This window comes from Globicephala melas, chromosome 8 (assembly GCF_963455315.2).
Source record: "Globicephala melas chromosome 8, mGloMel1.2, whole genome shotgun sequence".
Lineage (NCBI taxonomy): Eukaryota > Metazoa > Chordata > Mammalia > Artiodactyla > Delphinidae > Globicephala > Globicephala melas.
The window spans coordinates 51,335,051-51,352,657 of NC_083321.1; the positions used below are offsets into that span (position 1 = coordinate 51,335,051).

General features: G+C 40.8%; 1 protein-coding gene and 1 long non-coding RNA gene across 3 annotated transcripts in view; one reads left to right on the forward strand and one right to left on the reverse strand.

The window, feature by feature from the left end:
* LOC132597685 (uncharacterized) overlaps nucleotides 1-17,607 on the forward strand; it is a 117,405-nt gene that overhangs the window by 59,464 nt on the left and 40,334 nt on the right. The gene's annotated exons all lie outside the window — the stretch shown is intronic.
* The window catches only part of C2CD3 (C2 domain containing 3 centriole elongation regulator), a 128,428-nt gene that overhangs the window by 27,499 nt on the left and 83,322 nt on the right, over nucleotides 1-17,607 (reverse strand). For both annotated transcript variants that reach the window (XM_030836095.2, XM_030836098.2), the window contains exons 25-28: nucleotides 9,353-9,491; nucleotides 6,958-7,022; nucleotides 5,906-6,111; nucleotides 4,382-4,515 (exon numbers count right to left, since the gene is read on the reverse strand). In XM_030836095.2, coding sequence (XP_030691955.1) covers nucleotides 4,382-4,515; nucleotides 5,906-6,111; nucleotides 6,958-7,022; nucleotides 9,353-9,491 — 544 coding nt within the window. The remainder of the gene's footprint in view (nucleotides 1-4,381; nucleotides 4,516-5,905; nucleotides 6,112-6,957; nucleotides 7,023-9,352; nucleotides 9,492-17,607) is intronic.

A 17,607-nucleotide genomic window follows, 5' to 3' on the forward strand; every position in this document is an offset into this window, starting at 1 on the left:
GTTGTGGCACATGGGCTCTCTAGTCGTGGTGTGTGGGCTCAATTGTCCCCCGGCATGTGGGATCTTAGTTCTCCAACCAGGGATCAAACCTGCGTCTCCTGCATTGGAAGGCTGATTCTTAATCACTGGACCATCAGGAAAGTCCCTTCTTCTTTTTAAATAACAGCTTCATTGAGATATAATTCACATACCAAAGAATTCACCCATTTAAAGTGTACAATTCAATGGATTTTAATATATTCAGAGCTGTGCAACCATCAGCACAATCAATTTTAGAATATTTTCATCACTCTAAAAAGAAATCCTACCCCTAACAGCCATTACTCCATACTTCCTCCTCTCCCCTGACCCTCCACCCAAACCTCCCAGCCCTACGCAACTGCTAATCTACTTCCTGTCTCTACAGATTTGCCTATTCCAGATATTTTATATTAATGGGATCATACATATGTGATGTTTTGTGACTAGCTTCTTCCATTTAGCATAATGTTTTCAAGCTTAATCTATGTGGTAGCATATATCAGTACTTCATTCCTTTTCATGGCTGAATAATTTTCCATTGTATAGATATATCACATTTTGTTTATCTACTTATCAGTTGATAGACATTTGGGTTGTTTCTAAATTTTGGTTATTAGGAATAATGCTGCTACAAACAATCATGTACAAGTTTTTGTGTGGACATATGTTTTCATTTCTCTTGGGTATATATATAGGAGTGAAAGTACTGGATCATATGGTTACTCTATGTTTAACCTTTTAAGGAACTGCCAGACTGTTTTTCAAAACAGCTGCACCATTCTACATTCCCACAAGCCATGTATGAGGATTCCAATTTCTCCATATCCTCCCCAACACTTGTGATAATTTGTCTTTTTGATTACAGCTATCCTAGTGGATGTGAAATGGTATGTCATTATAGTTTTCATTTATATTTCCCTGATGGCTAATGACATCAAACACCTTTCATGTGCTTATTGGCCATTTGTATATCTTCTTTAGAGATATATCTATTCAGATCATTTGCTTATTTCTTTTATTTTTTTGCGGTACGCGGGCCTCTCACTGTTGTGGCCTCTCCCGTTGCGGAGCACAGGCTCTGGACGCGCAGGCTCAGTGGCCATGGCTCACGGGTCCAGCTGCTCCGCAGCATGTGGGATCTTCCCGGACCGGGGCACGAACCCGTGTCCCCTGCATCGGCAGGCGGACTCTCAACCACTGCGCCACCAGGGAAGCCCATTTGCTTATTTTTAATTGAGTTATTTGCTTTATATTATTAAGTTGTAAGAACTCTTTATATATTCTGGATACAAGTCTCTTATCAGATCTGTGATTTGCAAATATTTTCTCACATTCTGTGGGTTGTCTTTTCACTTTCTTGGTATCGTTTGTAGAAGGAAAGTTTTAAATTTTGATGAATCCAATTTATATTTTCCTTTGTTGCTTCTACTTCTGGTGTCATATCTAAGGAATCATTGCCTAATCGAAGGTTATAAAAATTTACTATGTTTTCTTCTAAGAGTTTTTATAGTTTTAGCTCTTATATTTAGATATAGGACCCATTTGGAGTTAGTTTTGTATATGGTCTGAGGAAGGGGGTCCCACTTCAGTCTTCTGCTTGTGGATATCCAGTTGTTCCAACACATTTCTTGAAAAAAGACTATTCTTATGATTAAACCATCTTGGCACGTTTGACATCTTGGCATCCTTGGCACATGGGTTTATTTCTGGATTCTCAATTCTATTCTATTGATCTTTATTTCTATCCTTATACCAGTGCTGTATTGTTTACTGTAGCTTTGTAGTAAGTTTTGAAATTGGGAATGTTTTTCTTCCCTTTCAAGATTGTTTTGCCTATTCTGTGTCCCTTAAATTTCCATATGAATTTTAGGACTAGCTTGCCCATTTCCATAAGGAATCCAGCAGGGACTGTGATATAGGGAGTATGTTGAATCTACAGATCAATTTGGGGAACTGATCTTAACAATATTAAGTCTTCCAATCCATGAACATGGGATATCTTTCCATTTATTTATAACTTCTTTAATTTATTTCAACAATGGTTTATAGTTTTCAGAGAAAACGTTCTGTACTTTTTTGGTTAAATTTATTCTTAAGTATTTTATTCTTTTTGATGCTATTGTAAATGGAATCATCTTTTCAATTTCTTTTTGGATTATTCATTGCTGATGTACAGAAACACAACTGATTTTGTATATTATATTTTAAAAGTTTCTCAGTTTGGGGGTGTGTTGCAGGGAGGGATAAATTAGAAGGTTGGGATTAACATATACACACTACTATATATAAAACAGATCACTGGGAATTCCCTGGTGGTCCAGCAGTTAGGACTCTGTGCTTCCAATGCAGGGGGCACAGGTTTGATTCCTGGTTGGGAGACAGATCTTGCATGCTGCACAGCACGGCCGAAAAAATTAAAAAATTTAAAAAAAAAAAGATAACCAACAGGGACCTACTGTATAGCACAGGGAACTATACTCAATATTTTGTAATAACCTATAAGGGAAAAGAATCTGAAAAGGAATATATATATATATAAAATCACTGAATTACTGTGCTGTACACCTGAAACTAACATGATATTGTAAATCAACTATACTTCAATAAAAATAAAAATTTAAAAAAATTGTAAGAAATTAAAAAGTGTCCCCATTTAAATTTCTAATATGGTAAAAACTGATAGCTATAACCTACAGAAACAAACCTCTTTGAGGTCATCAATGATTTTTAAGAGTATAAGGGGGTTCTGAAGTGGAAATGTTTGAGAACCACTGCTTTATTAAAGTATAACTGGTATATAATAAACTTCACATATTTAAAGTGTACAATATGTATTTTAACATATATGTACCTCTAAGGAAACCATTACCACACACATTAAGATAATGAACATATCCATCACCCCTAAAAGTTTCCTCCTGTCCTTTGTAATTCCTCCCTCTTTCCCGCTCCATTCATCCTGCCTTATCCCTAGGCAACCACTGATTTTCTTTCTGTCACTATAGATTAGTACACATTTTCTAGAATTTTATATAAATGGAATCATATACAATGTACTCTTTGTCTAGCTTGTCTCTCTCAGCATAATTATTCTCTCAGCATAATTATTCTGATATTCCTTTGATTGTCTCACTGATTGGCTATGGTCAACGTAACACCTATAAAATAGATATTGGGATCTAGGATTTCACATACACATGGGATCCCTTCATGCAGAGGGCAGAGGCTCTCTTCATGTGGTAGGAAAGCTACATAACACTGAAATGGGTCTTTGAGTGGCTAAGCAGTATTAGAGTATCTTTCTTGGAATAAAGGGTCTACTCAGTAACTGCTGCTGTAGGAGTGGCTTGTATAAGATCCCTTGCCTTCTCCCTGAGGTAGAGAGAGAGACAAGGAAAAGACTGATGGAGGCAGGGGAATGCCAAATGACACTAGGGCCTGAGGGGAATGGGGTGGAAAGAAGCAATCTTAGTCTTAGATTCTACCCTTTGACAGGATGGAATATGCTCTAGTCCTGATATCCATTTGCATATCCACAGTTGGCTAGGTGAAAAGGGTGGGCCAACTGCTTTTCACAAAATAACCTGGCATGTAGGTTTGGGAGGGGAAGGGTCATGATATGTTTCTCACACAGCTGATGACTGATTTTACGGATGAAGGTTAAGGCCTCTGAGGAAAAGAGAAAAGAGTCCCTTGCACTGAAGCTACCCTTTTTTTTTTTTTTTGCGGTACGCGGGCCTCTCCCCGCTGTGGCCTCTCCCATTGCGGAGCACAGGCTCCGGACGTGCAGGCTCAGTGGCCATGGCTCATGGGCCCAGCCGCTCTGCGGCATGTGGGATCTTCCTGGACCGGGGCACGAACCCGTGTACCCTGCATTGGCAGGCGGACTCTCAACCACTGCGCCACCATGGAAGCCCGAAGCTACCCTTTTGATAGCAGTAAAACTTCCCTTTTTTTTTTTCCTAAAAAAATATTTATTTATTTATTTTTGGCTGTGATGGGTCTTATTTGCAGCATGCGGGATCTTTCATTGCGGCACGCAGGCTCTCTAGTTTTGGCGTGCAGGCTCAGTTGCTCTGCAGCACGTGGGATCTTAGTTCCCCGACCACGGATCGAGCCTGTATCCCCTGCATTGGAAGGCAGATTCTTAACCACTGGACCACCAGGAAAGTCCCTAGTTTCTATCTTATAAAAACTCTTTTCATAGGATCTTGGGGTTCCCAGGGGTTATGAAAGAAGGTCAATTGTCTTTCCCTGTCTCTCATTTCTTCCTCTAATAAAGGAAAGAGAGAAATGACAAGCTAGTTTGCACACTTCCACTCTTGACCCCATTTCCTTCTATCATAAAGAAATCACTCACCTCCCAGGAGAGGAGAAATCAACCTCCTTTGATGAGGTGTGAACAAGTTGTTCTGGAGTCTGTCCTGCAATGCAGCCAGGGAATGCACCATACATATCAGAGGCAGGGAAGGAAAAGGTACTATATATTGGGATCTGTAGAAGCAAAGAGAAAAATAGCACACTTGTTGCCACAAATCCTTTTGGAAAAAAGCAGTATAAATAAATTTGTAAAATTTATCGTATGCATATAATTTATTATTTTCTATGTATTTGAACACTGTACTAAGCAAGGTACATGCATTTTCTCGTTTAAACATCACAATCTTATGAGGTAGGTACTATTATTATCCCCATTTTACAGACTACATTATCAGACTGCTTTTTTTAATTTTTAAAAAACATTTAATTAATTAATTAATTTTTGCCTGCATTGGGTTTTTGTTGCTGCGCGTGGGCTTTCTCTAGTTGTGGCAAGCGGGGGCTACTCTTCGTTTCAGTGCACAGGCTTCTCATTGTTGTGGCTTCTCTTGTTGCCGAGCGCGGGCTCTAGGCACGCAGGCCTCAGCAGCTGTGGCTCGTGGGCTCAGTAGTTGTGGCTCGTGGGCTCTACAGCTCATGCTCAGTAGTTGTGGTGCACAGGCTTAGCTGCTCCATGGCATGTGGGATCTTCCTGGACCAGGGATCAAACCCGTGTCCCCTGCATTGGCAGGCGGATTCCCAACTGCTGTGCCATGAGGAAGCCCTCAGACTGCTTTTTAAAGGCTGTTTTATTTTTATTTATGCTCTTGTTTCCTCCACTAGTTCGTGAACTCCTGGCTGGACATCTTACATTTTCCTTACATGTGAGGATAATCTGGCTGTGATATTCCTTGTCTCACGATTACCAGGGTTGATGTAAAGAAAAGACCCTCCTATATGGGGACTATTTAAACTCTTTGTCATTTTTCTCACACATGCATTTATTCACTCATTCATTCATTTGATATTTACTGATGCCCACTTTACCAAACCCTGGGCCAGGCATGCATGACAGACAGATGAGTAAAACACAGTCTTTGCCTTGATAGAGCTCTCCTATCTGGGACAGCCTGGGAAAGTCTCCTTTCCTTTACAGTTAAACTCCCTGAAAGAGTTGTCTGTACTTACTATCATCAATTCCCCTCCTCCCATTCTCTTTTAATTTTTTTTAATAGACCAATGATTTTAATGTAACCGAGTTTTTTTTTAAAAAGTTAATCCAATGTGGTTTCAGATTCCACACTGCAACTAATCTTACTTTATTTAAAAATTGAGATTTAATTCACATATTATAAAATTCACCCTTTGAAAGTGTTCAATTCAGTGGTTTTCAGTATATTCAGAATTGTGCATCCATCACCACCATGTAATTCCAGAAATTTTCACCCCAAAAAGGTCATGAGGTCATTATGAGACACAAATGTATTCTGTATGCTGGAAAGTACCAAACACATGTAAATTATCTTCTTATAGGTTTTGCTCAGTAGAACCCTTACTGGTTAAGGACGTGAATCAGGATACATACCAGTGATCCTGAGGTCTCCATCCCACGTCTTGCTTGCCTTTCTTCTCTGAAGTGCATCAAACTCTCCAAAGGGGAGATGGCAACTTTTATCTGCCCTTGGCACTCTCCACTGAAGTCTGTGATGTTGTACCAGCCACAGACAAACTGGAAGCCAGACAGAAGTGGGGAGAGGTCCACTGAGGCAAAGCCAATCACCCTCTCCTCACCTGTGGGGGAAAGAGAAGAGCTGGGCAATGTGGCTGGGCATGTCCTGCCACTGAGATTCGAGGTGGCACACAGAGAAACTGATTTAGAGGATGGGAAGGTTCAGTGATTCCACAATCAACAGAAAAGACAGATAATGAGGATGAGAGACTGGCAACCACAGCCTGCTTTCTAACTACTGTAAGTTCCCTTTTTGTATGGCAGGGAAAAGCTGGCAGGGTTGAGTTCTGTCCTCTTGATATAGGCAACTAGAAAACACCCCTTAAACATAAGAAACACTTGTTCTTTTCCCTATGTTATCACGTCTCACTGATTTTCCTTAGGGCAGTGGCTCTTGAAAGAAATCATTTGAAAGACCATCACCCTTGGAATTATGAGGGATTTGCATTTTCTTATTTTTACTTGTCTGTATTTTCCAAATTTTCTATAACATACATATGTATTATATTTAATTAAGAACAAGAGACATAATTCACCAAAAAAAGGACAAATAACCCCCTAGAAAACCAGTACAGGGTGCAAAATGAGCTTGGGCTATGGCCGCTCAGTTTTTGTTTTTTTTTTTTGGCCACATTGCACGGCTTGTGGGATCTTAGTTCCCTGACCAGGAATTGAACCTGGGCCACAGCAGTGAAAGCTACGAGTCCTAACCACTGGACCGCGAGGGAATTCCCTCAGGCCACTCTTAATGACAGAGAGCGAGTAATCTGTGGGATTACCTCTAACATACATATGTGTTCCCAGAACCATCAGTGCCATGGTTTTACTTGGTTAGAAAAACAAAGGATTGGCAAATTGTCAACATGGTGTGAACTTATTTTTACAACCAAGTAAGACAGAGTTCATACCTCCTTTATGCCAAACTTTGAAGACCAGAGTTTGTCGTGGATCCAAAAGAAGCTCTTTAGACAGCCTATTAAGAAAAACAACCACCATAGATTAACTGTGTAGGAAGCTCCTCTAGTATGAAACTCAGACTTGAAGAACACCTTATAGTTGAAAAACACTTTTCTAGCATTTTCATTTCATGCTTATGATCATCTTCTAGGATATATTTTTATCTTCACAGTTAAAAGGAGGGAATAGAAGCTCAGAGAGGTGAAGTAACCAGGAACTTGTCAAGACCTAAAAACAAGCAACCGTGATGTAGTATTCTTCCCCCTACCCCCCTACCCCGTTTTATTGGAGCAGGTAAGGATTCTTCTTATGCCTTGTGGTGGTGCGTGGAGATGGTGAGAAGAGAGGAAAGAGTGTTTATTGAGTACATACCTTGGGCCAGCCACGGTGCCAAGTGTTTCTTATACATGTAATCTACACAAAAACCTATGACATGGACATTATTATCCTTGTTTTACAGATGATGAAGCTGGGCTCAGAGATGTGAAGTCAGTTTTTCAAGGTCACATAAGAGTCAGTAAGTGGCAGAGCTGTGATTTGAACCCCAGTTTGCCTGACTCCAGAGCCACACTGTGCAGAGGCAAGGCACCAAAATAAGAAAGTACCCAACTTTCTTACCAGGTTAAAGAATTCAATGTGGAATTCACTGAGCACCTCTAATATATTTTATATGAAGTGAATTGTATAGTTTTAAACTACAAAGCAGGTACCCTTGCTCCAGGTGAGCAAGATGGAGAACCAGAAAAACTAAGAGACTTAATTTCCTTCTCCAGACTCCACTGGGGAACTGAAGAGAGCCAACTTCAAGACCAGTGAGAGGCACTGTGCTAACTTGGAACAAATACTGTGTCAGAGATTTGAATTCTAGCCGGGGGTCAAAATATCCACCTCTGAATTCTAGCTCTCCTAGTATCACCTGAGTGCCCCTGAGCACTCAGTCTCTTTGAGCCCTGATTTTCCTACCTGTTAAACGGGATATTATTATCTACCTACAAGGTTTCTACAAGGATCAAATGAAACAATTTTGTGATAAAGAAATTGCCAACAGCACCATCATTCATTTTTCTTCTAATCTTGTCTCTGTTACCAACAGACTATGTAACCTCCTTGGGCCACAGTCTCCGCAACTGTATAGTAAGGGGATGAAATGAGGTGATTGTTCATGTTGCTTTAACAAGTTAGTAAAGTTAGGTTCTGAATGAACAAATCACCCTCACTTAGAAGCTCAGCCCTCTGGTCACCTATCTTTTGAGGCAGATTTGATATTTCAGTACTGGCCACTATGGCCAGAATATCTATAATTTCCAGTAGCTCACCATAGACAGTACTGAGTTGTCACTGTAGTTATAGCTCCTGACTCAAGTCAACCACTCAGATTTCACAACACTGAACATGTGAGCAACTGCTGAGACTCGATTAGGTACATAAACACTGTGAGAAAACAGCAGATCAGATACCATGTGGCATGGCTGGTGCTGGTGGACAAGAATTAAACTTTGCAAAAGGTGATTCAGTGTAAAGATAATAGTAACAATAATTAGTAATAGAATCCCACTTTTAATGATAATGCAACAGGTAACAGAAGAAAAGGGAGGAGAGCCTGGTACCACAGCAGTGGGCCTCTGTACCAGCCCCTGACCTCCGAGCTGCACTGCCACATGGTTGACAGGACTCCATCTCCCCCTTTTTTTGAGCTTCCAAAGGAGATCTGTCATTTGTTATGTACCTACCACGTACCAGGAGGTAATTTCCCTAAATGTCATGTAATTTGGACCTCCTAATAACCCTGTCAAAATTACCTCCACTTTACAGATGAGGAATCTGAGGCTCAGAGATGTTATGTAACTTGTTCACACAGCTAGTAAATGACAGAGATGGGGTATGAGGCCAAGTCTCTCTAGTTCCAAGCCCTGGTTCTTTCCACTGCACCAGAAATCTTTTCCAAGAATGTATAATCCACAGCCTTTCCTGAGATCAGTCCTCTCTGCCTTCTTCACCTAGATAGCTTGCATACATTCTTCCACACTTAGCTGAGGGGTCTTCAGGGACTGTCTTAATCGATAACCTTTAATTCCCACTGCCCAGAACAGAGCAGAGCATATAAGAGGTCTTCACTGAATAATTTTTGAGTTGTACTGAGCAGAGTTAAAACACACCACAACAAAACCTTTAAACCACCACTAGCTGTGAATTCATAAGCATTAGGATTAAATAACTGGTTGATAAGGAAAGCATTCTCCAACTCTGCTCAATATTGTTGTGTCTGTTACATTCCTCACTCTGAATTTGTCTCTTGGAACAAAAAGCAGATTTTGGAAGGCTGATGGAACATCATAAAATACAAACCTTGATTGCTGTTGAAAATTCCAGATGGGGGAATCTGTGTTTTCAACCACTGGGGTGTAGATAGGAGATGGCTCATCAGCTGTTGTGAAGGATACACAACAACTGGGTATTGATACTTTCCTCTGTGTCAAGGGGCTCCCTGAAATAGAAAAGAGTGGAGTGACTATACTTTAGGGTACCAAAAAGAATGTGTTGAAGCCTCTCATTATACAAGTACAAGAAGAACCATTCTTAGCTCTCTCCTACCTTTGGGTCTTTCTTTGAGCTATTCCCTGTGTCTGAAATGTTTCTGCTACTGAAACTGTTATTTCAAGGTTCAGTTCATAAATACTACCCAGCAAGAAACAACTTCTTCCATCTCCTTGTACTCTGTGGGATGATGGAAGATATTGGATTAAGAGGCAAAAGACAGAACTGCAAAGAGCCTGGACTTACAAGTCAGATGATCAATGATTAGCTCTGCCATACACATTCTGTGTAACCTTGGGCAAGGCCTATCTAGGCCACCACTTCCTCAAATGGGGCATATGATACACCTCCTCAGATGTTGTAAAGATTAAAAATAAATAATAGTAGGTAACACTTATATAACACTTACTATGTGCCAGGCACTATTCTAAGAACTATACATGTATTAACTCATTTAATCATTACAACAAACCTATGAGGAAGATATTATTATTATTGCCATTATATAGATGAAAAAACTGGGGTACAGAGAGATCAAACAGTTATTAAGTGGTCACACATTTACTAAATGGTAAACTGAGAGTCAAATTCAAGCATTCTGGCTCTAGAGTCCAAGCTCTCAGCCATTGCCTGTATTGCCTCCACTAGAGTTAAATGAATGTAAAACACTGAGTACTGTGCTGATGCTAATTTTACAAGATCAGGTTTCCAATGTGGGAGACTCAGTCATTTATTTTCTCTTAAAACAATGTAAAATGAAGACGGATGACAATACTAGATAGTCTAACTCAGCTGTCCAACAAGATAACCACTAACCACAGGTGGCTATTTTACTTTAAATTAGTGAAAATTAAATAAGATTAAAAATTCTGTTTCTTAGTTACACTAGCTATATTTCAAGCACTCAATAGCTACATGTGGCTAATGGCTACCATACTGGACAGTAAAAATGTAGAACATTTCCATCACAGTACAAAGTTCTTTTCGACAGTGATGAATAACACAGACTCTACATAATGTAGTAGACTCTATACATTCCATAAGATCCCTTTCAGCTCTAAAATGATATGACTCAGGATTACAGACGAAGGAAAGAGAAAGGAAAAAAATAAGTATGTCTTAAATATTATTTACGTGATCCAGAGGAACAAATTCTGTATGTGGACTCTAAATGGTTTGTCTTCTTTCTACCTGACTAGCTCAAGGCTTCCCCAAATGCATACTCCCACTTTACTTTGTAGGTGAAGTTAATCTTTTTTTTTTTTTTTTTTTTTTTGCAGTATGTGGTCCTCTCACTGTTGTGGCCTCTCCCATTGCGGAACACAGGCTCCGGATGCGCAGGCTCAGTGGCCATGGCTCACGGGCCCAGCCGCTCTGCGGCATGTGGGATCTTCCCAGACCAGGGCACAAACCCGTGTCCCCTGCATCGGCAGGCGGACTCCCAACCACTGCGCCACTAGGGAAGCCTGATGAAGTTAATCTTTGAGGTTCCACCCTGCTCCTTCTCTGATTGCTCCTTTCAGTAACTACTCTTCCAAAGACCCCAGGCTGTCCCTGTGGACAGAAAATCCGAAGAACACATTTATACTGAGGAATGCTGATTTTTACTCCCCTCCACAAGCAGTGTAACATTTAATAAGTAGCCTTTAAAAGACAGACTCTAGGGCTTCCCTGGTGGCGCAGTGGTTGAGAGTCCGCCTGCCGATGCAGGGGACACGGGTTCATGCCCCGGTCCGGGAAGATCTCACATGCCGCGGAGCGGCTGGGCCCGTGAGCCATGGCCTCTGAGCCTGTGCATCCGGAGCCTGTGCTCCGCCACAGGAGAGGCCACAACAGTGAGAGGCCCGCGTAACGCAAAGACAGACTCTAGTACCTTCTACTCTGAGAAACCTCTCTTGACTCTCTAGGCAGAATCTCTGAACGTTATACCCCCATCATTAGATCTCTCCAACTTCAACATTCTTTAGGGAAACAGAAGTGCCTGCAATTTTGCTTTGCTATGTTTTCCTCAACCAAAAGAATTTCCATTAGAGTAGAACAATTTTTTTTTGTAGTTTTAGTAAGTGCTTTTTTAAAAAAAATTTATTTTATTTTTTATTAAAGTATAGTTGATTTACAATGTTGTGGCAATCTCTGCTGTATAGCAAAGTGACTCAGTTATACACACACAGGCATTTTAAAAAATATTTTTTCCATGATGGTTTATCACAGGATATTGAATATGGTCCCCTGTGCTCTACGGTAGAACTTTGTTTATCCATCCTACATATAATAGTTTACATCTGCTAATCCCACATTCCTAGTCCTTCCCTCCCCCACCCCCCTTCCCCTTGGCAACCACAAGTCTGTTCTCTAATTTGTATTAGAGTAGACCAATTCTTTTCAAATTTTCCCACCAAAGTAACAACTTCTAGAGACAAGTAAATACTAAAATCTGGAGCATTGGGGTTCTTGTTGCCTTGAAAGAGCAACAACACACATGACATCTATTAACAGGCTTGTATTTTATCTAAAATTTCATGAGGATTTTACATTATCTTCCTTACTATAGCCCTATTTGTTTAAACTAAAAATGATATTTTCCCCCCAAATCTTGGTAAAAAATTTACGTCATGTTATTTAACATCGTGACTTCTAACAACCAGACCAGATGGCATTACTTTTTAGTCCCTCTTACTGGGGATAATTAATAAAGAAAGAAAATGGGTGATGAACAGAGACAAAGGAGTGGAGATTTTGCAAGGAGGCCTTGGGAAAGAGAACTGAAGAGGAGGAAGAGGAATGCTAGCCTTAGAAGTGAGAGCTGGTAGTGGCTGCGAGGCAGGAGGGAGCTGAGGTGTGTGCAAGAGCTGTCAACAAAGCAGGACCCGGAGAAAGGCTTAACCAGCAGGCAGAGAAACACTAAGATACACAGAAGAACTACAGGAGGAACAAAATAAAACAAAAAACCACTGGCTACAACCTGGCAAAACCAGTTTACAAGCATATTCTTGAAAGAGCAGGAAAAAATGATTCTAATAAAATGGTAGTAAGCAAAGAATAGTTAATGGAAATCAATAATATAGCACCCGTCGTTACTAATGTAAAATGTACAGAATAGCACTAATGGTACCTTTATCTAGTGAGCTATCTTCTTAAAAAAGTTTTATTTTTGTGAAACTCAACAGTATTACATGGACTGACTTGCTCAGCATCCACCCCCACTTTTACTGTATTGTATTCCTTTATTGTAGAGATTGAAAGGGTCACAGACTCTTTTGTGCTAGAGTATGGATACAAATTGGTCTCTATCTGTTATATGCCATTACAACAGATCTGGAAGGCAGACGTGAGGCAGAGGACATGTTCCTTTCCCTTTTGCTTTTACTACTAGCAAGGATGACAGAGTTTTCTGCTCCAGGGTTTGGTCCCTGAGGCCCCAGAGGCCCGATGTCAATAGTGCTGATGAGAGTTTCCGATCACTGGGCTGCAGTGTTGGCACTGTATTTCAAATTTAAAAGATCTACTGGTTCTCTCCTGAAAGCTTAGCCTAGAGCCCACTCCCTGAGCCCTTCCAATAACTTAAAGTACCTTAATAATCTATATTAAACTCCTCTCTGTTTAAAATGGCTGGAGTGGGACTTCCCTGGTGGCGCAGTAGTTAAGAATCTGACTGCCAATGCAGGGGACATGGGCTCAAGCCCTGGTCTGGGAGGATCCCACATGCCGCGGAGCAACTAAGCCCTTGCACCACAACTACTGAGCCTGCGCTCTAGAGCCCGTGAGCCCCAACTACTGAGCCCATGTGCCACAACTACTGAAGCCCACGCGCCTAGAGTCCGTGCTCCACAACAAAAGAAGCCACTGCAACGAGAAGCCCGCACACCGCAACGAAGAATAGCCCCTGCTTGCCGCAATGAGAGAAAGCCTGCGCGCAGCAATGAAGACCGAACACAGCCAAAAATAAATAAATAAATATATAAAAATAGGTAAATAAAATGGCTGGAGGGAGTTGTTTCCTGTAACTGTACTGTCCCTGACACAGCTTCCATCTCTCTCTCAATCTCACCTCTCTCTCTCTGTCTCTCATTTTCCTTAGTATTAATAGGTCTCAAGCTTCTCAACTGATTTCTTCCAACAGAATGTCATAAATCCTCACAGCTAGGGAGAGATAATCTGCCTCTATACTGACAGCTTCCATAGTATTCTACAATAAACTGTGTGTGTTTGTGTTTCCCTCACTAAACTAATGCACAAAGTAGGCCCACGGCCCTTATGAAAGGTTTGCAGACTCCCTGCTGCCCTTTGTCTACAGATGACTGCCAGGGTTGGAGAAGAGAGAGAAGCTGCCTTGTGTGTGTGCCGTGTGCGCCAGCAGAGGACAGCAGCATCTGCTCAGGAAAGCTCTGAGAGAAATCAGCAGAGAGGACCAACTGTAGTTCTGAGACAGGACCCCTCGGTTCTGGTGTACTCTGCCACTGATTTACTGTGACATATTGGGTACTTCATTCTGGCTCTCTGGGCATCAAGTTTCTTCATCAGAAACATGTGCTCTCACATTACTTCCTACGATAAAATTCTATGATTCTAGATATATACCAATACTGCTCAGATCTCTCTCTCATACCTCAACCCCCCCTTTTAAGGTTCGTTATTTTTGAGGCTGCTATTTGCTAAAGTCCCTGAAAGAGAAGTACTATTTTTACTTTGGAAAAAAAGTGTCCTTATTCAGTCTTGAACAGAAATACTCCTTTCAGCCAAAGAGGCAGGTGATAAAGAAATCTGCTTGGGTCTATCAGGTTTCCCTGGCTCTCCTCTTGTGGTTGGAAATTTAGCTGGGCCTGTTTACCTTCCTGGAAAAGGTCAAGTTCTGATATACTTTTGGAGGCAGCCGAGATGAAAATTGCTATACTTCCTACTGGGTTGGGACACACATTGAGAGCAGTTAAGAGGACTTGAGATGAACCAGCTTTACCATTTTAAGAGTTTTCACTGGATTTCCTATGTTTTACATAAGTATGAAAAGTAGTAGTTTTATGCATCAAAAAATGGTACGATTGCTTCAATGAGATTAAAATAACAACCCCTTATTTTTAACACTTTACAGCTTACAGTTTTCTTATCAGTACTAAACTTGTGCTGATGACATCCCTGATAATCACACAAGATGGGTGTATCTTTCTCTATTTTACAAATAAGGCAACCAAGGAACAGAGGGGTAAAGTGGCTTGCTCATCACACATCTGGTAAACTAGCATTTGGAAGATCCAGCCAGGTTTCCTAACTCCTATTCCAGGGATGTTCCATTGCAATACTTCTAATTAATTCTACCTGGTTAAGAGAAAAGCTCTCCCTCTGGCCTGGAGTGAACAGATGGAAACTTTCCCTCAAGCAATGCCCAAATTTTTATGTTAATAAAAACCTAGTTCAGTTTTGTTAAGCTAACATTAACTGATAGCTGCTCTGTGGCACACCTGCACAGATGAGTCAGATCTGATTCTTGATCTGCAGGCAGACACACAGATAATTATAATACAATAAGATAAAGACTATGCCAAAAGCACAGGGGACTGTGGGAACAGAGAAGGACCCGTAACCCTGCCTGGGTAGTTGAAAGAGAGCCTCTAAAGGATGATGATACTGAAGATGGTTTTGATTTTCACTGAGTATAATTTAGATTACCTCAAATCACTTTACCTTTCTGTTCCTTGATTGCCTCATTTGTAAGACAGGGCTAGAGATACCGGTCATGTTGAGTATAAGTACACAAGTCTTATAAGTACTGAAGCTGATTCTTGAAGGTTCCTTAGAGCTTTTTCTAACAAAAGTATCCAAGAAACTCTTGTATTTCAGAACCAGGACCACAGTGGGGACTATGCAGCCTCAGGTTTAAGGCATAATTCAGGGCTGTTAGTGAATCCTCTGCATGCAGCTTTGCACTAGGAATCATTCGTTTCCTTCCTCAAGCAAGAAGCTTCTAAGGCATGAGACGGACAGACACAAAGAGAACACTGTTGAAGGCAGGAGGACAGCCAACGTGGATATTAAGGAAGCATCTACATGGTTTTCACAGAAGTTTGGCCATTTATAGCTGACTCACAGAGTGTGGGATATGCTGCCCTCAGCTCCATATTCTTAGAAGATGAGAGGTGAAGAGAATCTTAGAGATGATCTTATATGACCATCACATTTCACAGCTGAGGAAAAGAGAACTGGGTTTGCCCAAAGTCACTAAGCAAGTTAATGGCTTAGCTAGGGCCAGAAGTCAGTCTTTTGACTCCCATTCCAGAAGTCTTTCTATTATATCATCATTTGAAAGGCAATTTCAGAGAGATGATGGGCAGGTCTGTACACTCAGGGCCCAGCACAGGGTCTGACTGAAGCATAAATATTTGCAGGGTGAAGGACTATATGGGCCTATCACTGCAAGGGTAGGACTTGGGAGACAAGAGACCTCTGAAAGTATCCACTCTGAAGCTTGATCTACCCTGGCTAAATGGAAAGAGGCCAAATAACAAGTGATTTACAGATTTGTAACTCATACCAGAAATATGAGAGGTGTTGAGCATCATATTCACAAACAAGAAGACATTAGGCTTGCTTAGTTGCATCAGGAAGACCCAGGTGTTGAGATACAGAAATAAACTCACAGTCCCTGTCCCCAAGGAACAGGCAGCCTAGTGGAGAGACACATTAAGAAACATTTTCAGTACAAAGTAATAAGTATAACCTCAGTAGTATAATGAAAAAGATATTGAAAGAGAATATTATTCGCAGCAATCATTGAAAGCGCTACCCCATTAGTCCAAGTTTCTGAAGGCTGAACAAGCAAGGAAGCAGTGAGAATAGAGAAAAGGTGACAAAAACCTTCTGTGTAAGAGGACATGATCCTATACCCTGTATTAGACACAGTGGAAGCTTAATAACTATTTGTTGAATGAATCCATTAATCCCTGCAACTTCTCCTCTGCTAAATTTCCACATAAGCAACTTTCCTGCAGTAGAGGCAAAGCATAAAATCAGAGAACGTATTAAAAGGAGAAAAAGGGCATTTGAGCAAGGTCTCATATTCATCTGCTTCCTCATTTAACAGATATTTACTGCTTATTATGTGTCAGACACAGTTCTAGGTGTTGGGGATTTAGCAGTAAATAAAACAAAAAATTTCTGTCTCTGTAGGACTTTTCTTTTTCTAGAAAGACAGAAAATAAACAAAATACACTATTTAAAGGCCATAGGAAAAAATAAAGCAGGAAAGAGGGACAGGTATTGTTGGAGAAAGCCTGTAATTTTAGATGGGTGACCAAGGAAGGTCTTGCTGAGCCGGTGATTTCAGTAAAGACAGGCCAGGAGTGAAGAATATTCCAGGCACAGAGAGAACACCAGATTCAAAGGCCCCAAGCAGGAGTCTGCCTATACATTTAAGAAAAAGCAAAGAGGCCAGTGTGGCTGGAACAGGGTGCCTAAGAGGACGAGCAGGATGTTGGGGAGAATTTGGTAACTGGGGAAGGGAGAAAGGAATCCTGGCTAAGAAAGGTTCATGAGCAAAGGCCCAGGGAATGGCTTGCCATATGTTACAATTGGAAGGGAAAGGAAACCAAGCACTGCTGGAAAAAGGCAGCATTGTGCCACCAGTATGTCCACTGCCACTCTAAAATCATGTCAATTAGTCTTAGTTGAGCCCTTGCTGCAGTTCAGCAATTTTCTTATTTATATCTTCGTGATTCTCTATAGATCCCTTGTAATGACCAAGAACTTCAGCCAAAGAGGATCAACTGCCACCACAATTCCCCATGTTTGCTCCAAGTAGGCCTAGAACACACACTTTCCCACTTCAATATCTTCATTCAAGTTGAGATAACCACCTAGAATTTCATTCCCACCTTTCTGAAATCATATTCATTCTAAAAAGTTCTGATTTCTTAGACATGTCTTATTTCTCTGTTTCTAAACTCTCTAGACACTAGATATATAATTTTTGTGCTTTTTTTGAATTTATTTTTTATACAGCAGGTTCTTATTAGTTATCTATTTTATACATATTAGTGTATATATGTCAATCCCAATCGCCCAATTCATCACACCAC